The 11,274-nt window shown below is 63.0% G+C and overlaps 1 protein-coding gene across 1 annotated transcript in view; it reads right to left on the bottom strand.

Annotated features, from left to right (window-relative positions):
- CELSR1 (cadherin EGF LAG seven-pass G-type receptor 1) overlaps positions 1-5,217 on the bottom strand; it is a 133,285-nt gene extending 128,068 nt beyond the window's left edge. Inside the window, exon 1 of the mRNA XM_059187287.1 lies at positions 1,114-5,217. Coding sequence (XP_059043270.1) covers positions 1,114-4,735 — 3,622 coding nt within the window. The 5' untranslated portion in view covers positions 4,736-5,217. The remainder of the gene's footprint in view (positions 1-1,113) is intronic.
- Between the last annotated feature and the right edge of the window lie 6,057 nt (positions 5,218-11,274).

The following is an 11,274-nucleotide window of genomic DNA, read 5'->3' on the forward strand; positions in this document are numbered from 1 at the left end:
GAACGGGGACCTGTTTGCCACCCAACCCTTGGGGTATAACGACTGATAACCAAAGGTGAAAACAAAACAGATCAGAGAATTTCCTTTTTAATTCTCGCAGGGCTCCCGCGGTGACACTGTGTTGAAATCATTTATTGTTCAAGTAAGTCAGCCGAAACGTTGACTCAAACAACCCACGGTCAAAGCCTTTCTTGTAATAGTTTGGTCTCGTCATTAAGGGCACCTGTCTGCACCAGCCGACCCTGCCCACAGGCGGGCCCCCTTAAGGAGCCGCTGTGTCTCCCAATTCCCACGCCCTCTATCTGTCCCCTCCGCCCGGCCCTGGGGAGCCCGCTTGGCACTCGGGGGTCGGCGGCATGGGGTGCGCTCTTTGCTGCCGGGCATTAGGCTGACGGAGCCGAGACCACCTTGCCCGACTGCGCACCTCCAGCCCCGAGCGGGCCCTCTGGGTTCCCACACCGGGGAACCCGCACTGAGCTCCTCCACCACCACACTGGGCAGGCCTCTCAGTAAGACCCAAATTACAAGCCCGTGTCCAGGAGCAGAAGCCAAGATCAAACGAGGCTATGCTTTTCAAAGCGCTCCCAGACAGACGAGCACACATAAGCGGGATTGTTATTATCTGCAGGAGACAGAAAAGAGACATCACGGGAACCAACTGCCGCCCAATTACAGGGTGACTCAGGGAACCGTCCAGCAATTTCCATGCAGCACACCGGGCGGGCGGTGACCTTTGATCTTTCCAGACAGGCGGAGGGCTGACCACAGAACGGTACCAAGCAAACCAGACAACTCAGATAGCCCTGCAGACCAACTTTTCATAGCACAATCAGGAATCACAATCAGCCTGTGGAAGAAAGCGCCAAAAAAAAAAAAAAAAGCCCTGAACTTGAGGCAGCCCGAGCCTGCTCCCAGAAAAAGTGCTGAGGGAAGCAGTGCGTACCCTCCCACTCCCTTGGCCTAAGCGGGGAGCACGCCCCACAGCTCGTGGCACCAATCCTCCAACCGGAGCCCACAGATGCCCGAAGAGCCGCCTGGGCCCTGCCCAGATGCGCCCCGGCTGGTAGGGCAGGCCCCCGGCGGGTCCCTGCGGCTCTCCGGGCGGCCACTCACCCGAAACAGACACCTCCATGAGCGCCTCCAGCGGCCGGTTGTTGTCCAGGTCCCGGCTGAGCTGCAGCTCTCCGGTGGCCGGGTCCAGCAGCAGCAGCTGGAGCTCATTGCCCTGCAGGAAGGTGTAGTTGAGGCTGTCGGAGAGGTCGGGGTCATGTGCCGGGATGCGGCCAATCACGCCCGTGGGGAAGCTGTTGGACTTATTGGTGACGTAGTTGTTGAAGAGGATCTGGAAGTCGGGCAGCACGGGCGGGTTGTCGTTTTGGTCCAGGAGGCGGATGCGCACGGTGGCCCGGCTCACCAGCGGGGCTGAGGTGGCCTGCACTACCAGCACGTACTCCCGCCGGACCTCGAAGTCCAGCTCAGCCAGGGCTCGCAGGTCGCCGCTCAGCAGGTCCAGCTGGAAGACCTCGGGCACGTTGCCCTCCACGATCTGATACATGATCTGGGCGTTGGGGCCCTCGTCGGGGTCATTGGCACGAATCCTGGCCACCACAGACCCCACGGGGCTGTTCTCCTCCACAAACAGCTCCAGCTCGTCCCTCTCAAACACCGGGGGGTTGTCATTAATGTCCAAGACGTTCACCTGGATGTCCACTGAGGCACTGAGGGGCGCAGGGCTCCCCCGGTCCACAGCCAGGGCCCGGAGGAGGTACACCGCCACATTCTCCCGGTCCAGGCGGCGCTGGGTGCGGATCACGCCAGACGTGGGCTCGATGTAGAAATCCCCGTCCCCGTCGTCCCCGCCCTGGAAGGTGTACAGCAGGCGGCCATTGGGGCCCGAGTCCCGATCGGTGGCAGAGACCTGGAGGACGCTGGTGGATGGCGGTGCATCCTCGAAGACGGAACCCTGGTAGAAATCCCGCAGGAAGCGGGGCGCGTTGTCATTAGCATCGAGGATGAGGATCTCCAGGGAGGTGGTGTCGGACTTCTGAGGGATGCCGTTGTCCCGGGCGGTGATGGCCAGGGTGTAGGCGGCCTGGTCCTCGTAGTCCAGCTCAGTCATGGTGTAGATGGTGCCCGTGTCCGGGTCGATGCGGAACTGCGGGACAGGGTCCTCCAGCACGTAGGTGATGCGGGCGTTCTCACCGGTGTCCTCGTCGGTGGCGCTGATGCTGGCGACGGAGGTGCCCACCGGCCGGTCCTCGCGGACATTCACGGTGTAGTGGGAGCTCTGGAAAACCGGCCGGTGGGTGTTGGCGTCAGTGACGTTGATGAAAACCTGAGCAGTGTGCGAGCGGGTGCCATCGGACGCGGTCACGGCCAGCACGTACTGCCGCTCCTGCTTGTAGTCCAGCGGCAGTGCCAGGGTGATGAGGCCGCCACCGCTCTGGCTGCTGAGGGCAAAGCGGTTGCGGGTGTTGCCGCCGGTGAGCTGGTAGGTGATGACACTGTTGGCGTCCCGGTCACGTGCCCGCAGGGTCAGCACGCTGCTCCCCACGGCGGCGTCCTCGTTCAGACGCAGCTCGTACACCGGCTGCGTGAATACCGGGTCGTTGTCATTCACGTCCAGCACCGTGATGGACACGCTGGCCGAGGAGCTCATGGGCGGCGAGCCGTGGTCCACCGCCTCCACCCCGAAGCTGTAGTGCTCCACCGCCTCGCGGTCCAGCTCCGCGCACACAGTGATCCAGCCCGAGCTGTTGTGGATCTGGAAAGGGAAGTCCGGGGGAGATGCGGGGTCCTGGGACGCAGGCCCGCCACCCCCGACAGAGGTGGAGGCCGTGTCCACCAGCCGATAGCGCAGGCGGGAGTTCTCCCCTGCGTCCGCGTCCACCGCCTGGATGTGCAGCACCGAGTGGCCGAGGGGCACGTTCTCTAGCACGGCCGCCTGGAAGGGGCTGCTCACGAAGATGGGGGCGTTGTCGTTCACGTCCAGTACCTGCACCAGGACCAGCCCCGAGGAATTGATGAGCGGAGGCCGGCCTCCATCCTGCGCCTTGATGCGCAGCGTATACTCCCGGATGGCCTCGAAGTCCAGTGGGTTGATGACGTCCAGGCTGCCGCTCAAGGAATGCAGGTAGAACTGCCCCTTCAGGTTGCCGCTAACGATGCTGTAGTGGATGGCCGCGTTCTGCCCCTGGTCCCGATCAGTGGCCTGCACGCGCAGCACAGGTGTGTTGACAGCCACGTCCTCTGGCACCTGCACCACATAGCGCTTCTCGCTGAACTGGGGGTAGTTGTCATTCTCGTCCTCCACCACGATGTGCACAGTGGCGGTGGCGCTGAGCGGGCCTGGGTTGCGGCCCTGGTCGTTGGCCTCCACCAGCAACTGGTAGGCGGCCGCCTCCTCCCGGTCCACCGCCGCCCGGGTGCGCACCACGCCGGAGCGCGCATCGATCTCAAAGACGCCGCCCGCGCCCTCCAGCAGGCGGTAGCGCATGTTGGCGTTGGAGGGCGCGTCGCCGTCGGTGGCACGGATGGTCAGCACCTCGTAGCCCACCTCGAGGTTCTCACGCACGCGCTCACGGTACTCGGACTGCTCGAAGACCGGACTGTGGTCGTTGGTGTCGCTGACTGTGACGGTGAGGTAGGTGGCGGCGGAGCGTCGCGGTGAGCCGTGGTCCACGGCGCTCACCTTGAGCACATGCGTGTCCTTGGTCTCGCGGTCCAGTGCGCGGGCCGTGCTCACCGCGCCCGTGGCGGTGTCGATGAGGAAGTAGCCATTGGAGCGTTCATCGAACAGGGCCTCCATCTGGTAGCTCAGGCGCCCCGCCTCGCCCTCGTCCGGGTCGTGCGCGCGCAACTCGATGACCGCGGTGCCGGCTGGCTCGTTCTCCGGCACGGATACTTGGTAGCTAGGCAGCGGGAACTGAGGGGTCGTGCCGCCGCCAGCGCCCCGCCGAGCCCGCCGAGCCGCCACCGCCCCGGGCTGGGGCTGGGGCTGGGTCGGCGGCGACAGAGACAGCGACAGCGCCGGGGAGGGCGTCCCCGCGGCCGCCTCCAGCGCCAGCTCCACCTGGATGGCGCCGGCCCCGCGCCGCAGAGCACACAGCAGGCGCAGGCGGGCCGAGCCCCCGGGCGACAGGCAGACGGATCTGCGTGGGCAGCGGGGGCCGGGGTGCGGAGGGCACCGACAGGCGGGGAAAGTGGTCAGGGCTGCGAGCGCCGAGTGCAGCGTGGCCCCGCCACTGCCGCCGCCGCCGCCGCCGGGGGCCGGGAAGCAGAGCACCGCGCCGGGCCCCGGCACCGTGAGCACAGCCCGCGCCCGCAGCTCCGCGCCGGTGGCCGGTCGGCGCCGGAGCCGGGCGCCGCAACCCGGGCCGTGCGCGCGCACCCTCAGGCGGAGGCTCAGGGCCGTCGGGGCGCCGCGGGCCGCCAGGCGGACGAGCAGCGGCAGCGGGCTGCCCCCCAGGCGCACGCAGCCCCGGGGCCCCGCGCCCGGCCCGCGCCGCCGCCCCGCCAGCCGCCCGTCTCGGCTCACGTCCAGCAGTTCCCGCAGCGCCCGCGGCGTGCGCGCGGCGTCCAGCGTGTAGGTCCAGTCCGGCCCCAGGGCGAAGGCGCGGGCGCCGCCGGGCACGCGCAGCTCCCAGGCGGCCGCTCGCAGCCCCAGCGCGGGTAGGGCGGCGGCCGCGGCCAAGAGCAGCAGCGCGGGCAACACGGGAGGCGGCGGCGGCGCCATGGCCCGGAGCCCGAGCCCGAGCCCGAGCCGGGCGCCCGAGCACAATCCATGCACCCGGCGCGGCTCCGCATCCACCCGGCGCGGCCGGGGGAGGGCTCCTGCGCGCCCCGCGCCGGGCCCTCGGGGCGGCCCGCGCCCTGCCTCCCCGGGGGCCCCGGCGGGGACACCGGCGGCCGCGCTCCCGGGCTCCCCCGCAGCTTCCACTTCGAGAGCACTTTGCGAAAGTTTGCGAAGTTGGTTTCAAGATGGCTCCTGTGCGCGTCCCGGGAGGGCGCCGCGCATCAACCTGCCGTGGCGGCGGCTGCCGGCGGCTCCAGGTGGCTCCCGCGCGGGCTCAGCCGGGCGGCGTGGGAAGCGGGGCGGGCCCGGGGCTGGGCGGGGGCGGCGCTCCCGGAGCCGGCGGGGCCGCACCGCGCCGCTCAGACCCGGGCGGCCGGCTGCTGCCTGGGCGGTGCGCTCGGCCGGCGCCCCCTCGGCCCGCGCTCTCCCCGCCCCCGGCCCAGCTGGGCCCCGCCCCCGGCCCCGCCGCGCATTGTTCAGCCCGGGGGGGAGCCGGCCCGGAGGTGCGCGCCGGGAGGATCGCTATGGAGACGCGGGGGCGCAGCCGGGGGAGGCCGGGCCCACTCCCCCGCGGCCTCCCCACCCGACCTCCCCGGGGGGCGGGGCCGAGGGAGCCGGGCCGGGAAAGGCAGGGCAGGGGGGCCCCCCGGCGGCCGCTACCGGTGGGGCGGTGGCTCTGCGGGTCCCGGGCGGGGCGCGGCCCGAAGCACCCCCACCCCCACCGCCGCCACCAAGCGGGCAGCATTGGTCCGCGGGGAGCGCCGCGCGGGCCGCCGCGCAGGTTGGGCCCGGGGAGAGGGCGGGTGCCGCATGGCCCGCCCGGGGTCGGGGACGGCGGCCGCGGCTGGAGGGAGGTCACACATTCACAGCACAATGCGGGAGGCTAAAGTGCTTCACCCCGACAAAACTTGGAAATGCCATCGGCAACTAACCGGATCCGGGTCCCACCGAGTTTAAAGCGCAGCTTTTAAACGGAAAGGAAAACACGCTGCGTTGACATTTAGGATTTGGAGTGGGGACATGGGAGGGACCAGCCCGACGGTTCGTGGACGCGCGCGGTCCGCGTCCGGGGACCTCCTGTCTCCTTCTGAAGCGCCGCGGCCGGGAGCGGAGAGCCACCTGCGGGCGATTTAGAAGTGTGGCAGCACCCCTTTCCCCGCCTCCCCGCCCCCGTCGCCTGCGGGGACGAGCCCGGGGGAGCGGGCTTTGGAACTGACCTCCGCACCTCAGCCTTCTGCGGGGAAACAGATGGAGATGGGGGCTTTAGAACTAAGTGGAACCCCCCCCCCCCGCCTCCTGCAGAGCACGGTTTGAAGGGCGGGGTTAGGACTTGACACTCATCTCCCCAGGGACTTTAGGACTGTGCCACCCCGGGGCGGGAAGATGCACTGGCCCCTCAGTAGAGCGCGGGGCGCAAGGACCCCACTCCCGCCCCTCGCCAGTCCGTGGAGTCTCCGTCCCAGAAGGCTCCACCGGGTCGATCCAGTGAGAGATGTTTCAAGCAGGTCCTTTGGACACGGGAGGTTCCGGCCTCTGCATTTCCAACCTGAGTGCAGATGGGGGTGGGGGGAGGCGGCAAAAAATCAACACAAACAATATCGCTCAAAGTTACCAGTTAACAATGTCTGTAGGCTGGAGACAAATATGAGCATTTTCCTCCTATTAGCAAGACTTAAAGAAGTGGTTATTAGCCTTAAAGGTAGATTTGCTTTAGGATCTTTTAATCTGGGAGTTTCCACTGGCGAGGCCTTTCCCGGAAGGCATCTGTGGAGGGAGGGGAAGGAAGGAGAAAGTTCGTCCTTCAAGTGTGACTGTCCAGGACATCCTGGGTCAGTCCTTCCTCTTGGCTGGGGAGGATCAAAGGGCAAGAGTTTGAGAGTGGGGAGGGCAGGGAGGCCCCCTGAGGCCAGAGCTCCGCAGTGGAAAGCTCCAGGCCAGGGTGGGGGAGACAAGGGGGACTCAGGCCAGAGAGAACCCGGAGTGCCTCTCTCAACAGGACTTGAAACAGGTTGGGCTGGGTTTACATAAACAAAAGGTTCTGTTACACTGTGCTTGCTGGTTTTTGAAAATTCAGATGCAGTGACGGAGTTTGGGTGTGGGCATGCCTTCCTGGAATAAGACACCTGCGGACTGCACGGTGACAGGGCTGGGCCCCTTCCTGGGCCACTTCCTGGTCCCAGGGACGGGAGAGGGAGGGGCGCACGGACAGATCTCCCTAACCTGATATCTCGGGAAAGGCCGGGAGACACTGCTGTTCCAGTCCCTTACGGGTCCAAAGGCCCAGACTGCGTGTTTAGGAAGGCACACCAACAGGGGAAAGGTTTGGGAACTGCAAGGGGGTAACCTGAGCCAGGTCAGGAGGAGCACCAGGGAGCGGGGGACGCGGGGGGTCGTGGAGCGCTGGCTTTGCAATCATACACTGAACTCCGCACATGGCGGACTGCCTCTATGCCCCAGCCCTGTGTCCACCAATGTGAGAAAGGGCGGGCATGGGGGTGAAAACCGAAGGCGGCTCCCACCCTGATCCAGGGACTCCGGCCGCGTGAGCAGATGGCACACTTCTCAAAGGACCAGCACCTTGCAAGGGTCACCTTCCAATTCTGCCGCTAGGCAGTTGTGGGCCCTTCGCCAGGGCCCGGTGTGGAGGAGATGCTGGAGACAAGAGTAGTCTAGATTCCCAGCGTGGCTGCAGGGTCTTTAAAGCCGCAAAGGGGCCCTTGGCTGGTCAGTCACTGGAGCATGCGACTCTTGATCTCGGAGTGCGGATTCAAGTCCTAAGTTAGGTGTAGAGATTACAACGTTAAAAGGGGGAAGGAAAAGAGAGAGGGAGAGAGGGAGAGAGTGCATAAAGAGACTGGCACAGGCCTGGTTTGGGTGCAGATCTACCAGGGGCTAACCTTTCCTACTATTGTGTCCTTGTCAATGAGCCCAAGGTCATGGGTCACAACTGTTTCCTCCCTGCCTTGGTGCTCAGGGCTGAAGATGTGAGCTGAAGGCTGCAGGCCCGTGTCCCTGCTCATGGAAAGCCAGAGGCTGCGACTTTCTTCCAGTGTCGGGGGATGGGGGGTGCTTGTCTGAGCACAGCCCCTGCTCCAGTCCACTCTGTGTTCACAGAAAGTGAACAGAGGCCCTGGCGAGCTGTGGGCAGCGAAGGCAGGTGCCTGAGGCTTCAGGAAGGGGCTCCCATGTCTGGTGGCCTGTCTGGCACCGCCCGTGAGGCTGTGTCGTGCCATCTGCCCTTCCCCAGGGGGCAGCTCTAAACACCCCCCCCCTTCCCCCACGGGCCCACCCGCTCTGCGGACCAACAGCGCACTCATTGACTCTGGGGCGGCCCTTCGGAGGCTGGGGGGATCACATCAGAGTGGGAGGAGCTTGGAGGTTAGCAGGGGTGCCCATGCCTGGAGTGTGTGCCCATTTAGTGCCGTTCCTTGTGCCTGGAGCCCCACCCCCCTCAGGGTCAGGCGCACAGTGAATGTAATTGACCTCTATAGTTTGCACATGCCCAGACTGTGTTTCACGGGAAGTGAGTGCTTTAAAAAAAAAAAAATTCTTCTTAAGGTAAAAGCTGTGGATCTCTAGTGTTGTACCTGTTCTGAGATGCATCTCGAAACACTTTTTGCTAGGGGCTCAAACCAGAACCCACAGGAATTCCGGAATCCGTTTCTTACACAAAAAATCTCTGAGTCAGGGGCCCCTGGGTGGCTCAGCCAGTTAAGCATCTGCCTTCAGCTCAGGTCATGATCCCAGCATCCTGGGATTGAGTCCCGCATGGGGCCCTCTGCTCAGTGGGGAGTCTATTGCTCCCTCTCCCACTCCCCCTGCTCAGGTTCCCTCTCGCTGTGTCTCTGACAAATAAATGCATACAATCTTAAAAAAAAAAATCTCTGAGCCAATTTTGAAATGATGAGGGGTCAAAGAAACACCCCAGTGGGAAAAGCCAAGAAGCAAGTCCAGGCTGGGCCCCCGCTTTACCCTGTTTTTGGAATTCAGAGGGGAAAACCTCCTGCAAACCGTTGGTTGAGCCCCTCTTCCTACTCCGACTCCACCCCCTCCCCAGTGGCCCTCTCCTTTGGTCAGCTTTGACTGCTGGGAAAACAAAGAGGAGACCTTGAACGAATCAGGATGTTGGGAGAAGCAAGAGGGATTTGGAACCCCAGCAAGAACTTTCATGGGCTAGAGCTTCCCTGAACGACCCAGATATCATCAGGACAAAAAATAAAAATGTTGTCTTGGTTACAAGTTTCCAGAACCTTCTAAATAGAAATGCTGCAGTTTCTTTCAGGCTCCCAGGCCTTTGGACTGGGGTTTGGGGCCCTTGGGGCCCAAAACCAAGGTTTCCCTTTGGTTTCCCCTAGGTGAAGTTCCCTCCTGGAAGCTTGACTCCCTCAGGTGCTCCCTCCGAGGCCAGCACCTTACTTATCTGCACCTGCCCGCTCCTGGCCAGGCCTCAGCTCCAGGAAGGCTCTGGAAGCTAGTTGGGCAGGCTCCACAGTCCCAGTCTCTGGGCTAACTCGAAGTACTGTGAGCACAGGGTGGTGGGCATAGGATTCATGTCCCAGGCAGTGGTGGCACCTCAGAGGACCCTGGGGTTGGAGGCACCAAGGGACCTTGGCCCCACCCTGCTCCCCAGGTGCACTGAGCTGGTCCTGGCAGGCCCACCTGGCCCCCTCAGGCTGCACTGGCCTCTAGTGGCCGAACACAGTCGCTGCCTCACTGGAGACAGGTGCCCACCTCCCTCCCTGCACAGTGGCCCAGCAAGCAAGGGTCCAACAAGCGTTCTGGGGTAGCAGATGGTCAGATGGCAACAGGCCCGAGCATGGGCACCCGTGCGCACACAGCTGCTGCAGCCCTGGGAGCATGCGGCCCCTGCTGGCCCTGAGCCTGCTGGGCCACGTGGCCTCCTGGCCACACTGCCACGTTGGGGCTCCCGGGACTCTCCGCAGGTGGAGGGGGCCCTTCTGCTCTGCTGGACACGTGGTAAACCAAGGCTCAGAGCACATGGCACATGGCGAGGGGAGGGGGCACGGGGCAGGTGCTGGAATTCAAATTCAAACCCTTCCAGTCTGGTCACCAAGCCCCAGAGAATGACCTGAGCTGGCTGGCCAGGAAGGGCCAAATCCAGTCTGAGCCCCTGCAGAGGAAGGGAGGGGCCGGGGGACTCCCAAGGCCGGAGGGAGGCCTCGGAAGGCAGGGACGGAGCCAAGGTGCTGGCAGAGTGGGGTGCAGGTGCCGGCCCGAAGACTCCGCCCTCGGCTGGCCGACGCAGGGGTGGGGGCACTTGCTTCTGTCACTTCCTGACCCCCCCCACACCGACATCTCGAAGCCGGTGCGGGGAAGCACATCGTCTTCCTTGAATCTTTTCCCCTCTGTATATCTCCCTTCCATTTTTAAGGATATATTTTACATGGGGGCACCTGGGTGTCTCCATCGGGGACACGTCTGCCTTCTGCTCAGGTCATGGTCCCAGCGTCCTGGGATCAAGTCCCGTGTGGGGCTCCTCGCCCAGCCAGGAGCCCGTTTCTCCCTCTGTCTGGTGCTCCCCCGGCTAGTGCACTCCTTCTCGATGTTTCTGACAAATACATAAATAAAATCTTTTTTTCTTTTTTAAAGGGGATTTACACAGTATAAAATTCACCTGTTTTAATGTCTATGACTCAGTGTTCATCAGTATATGTGCAGCCAGCATATACACTAAATACACCAGTGGTGCCCCCAGCACCACTCTAGAATTCCAGAACGTTGTCAACGCCTTAAAGCAAGTTCAGACCATTAGCAGGCTCCCCCCGCCTCCCTGTAACTGCTTGCCTACCCTCTGCCTCTGTGGACATCTCCGTAAATGGGACACTACGATCTGTGGCCTTCTGTGGCTGGCTTCTGTCACCGAACACCATGTTTTCAAGGGGCCTCCCCGAATCAGGACTGTGTTCCTTTTCATGGCAACATGATACTCCGTTCTACGAGTACCCCACGTTTGTGTATCCATGCACCCCCGATGCGTATGTGAGTTGTTTCCACTTTCTGACTTTTTTGAATACCCTCTCTTCCCTATAAGTAGAAGAAGAAAAGGAAAGACATTTATCCCTAAAGAAATTGCACACAGGGGTGCCCAGGTGGCTCCATCGGTGAAGCGTCTGCCTTCGGCTCTGAGTCCCGGGATCGCGTCCCACGTTGGACTTCCTGCTCCGTGGGAAGCCGCTTCTCTCTCTCCCACTCCCCCCTGCTTGTGCTCTGTCTCTCTCACTCTCTCTCTGTCTAATAAATAAAATCTTTTTAAAATAAAAATAAATAAATAATTTAAAAATTGCTCACAAAATCTTTTTTGAACTTATTCTTTAATTTTTTAAAGATTTTATTTATTTATGTGGGGGTGGTGCAAACGGAGGCAGAGGGAGAGGCAGATCCCCTCTGAGCAGGGAGCCCGACACAGGGTTCAATCACGGGACCCTGGGATCATGACCCGAGCAGAAGGCAGATGCTTA

Source organism: Mustela lutreola, chromosome 8 (genome assembly GCF_030435805.1).
Source record: "Mustela lutreola isolate mMusLut2 chromosome 8, mMusLut2.pri, whole genome shotgun sequence".
Lineage (NCBI taxonomy): Eukaryota > Metazoa > Chordata > Mammalia > Carnivora > Mustelidae > Mustela > Mustela lutreola.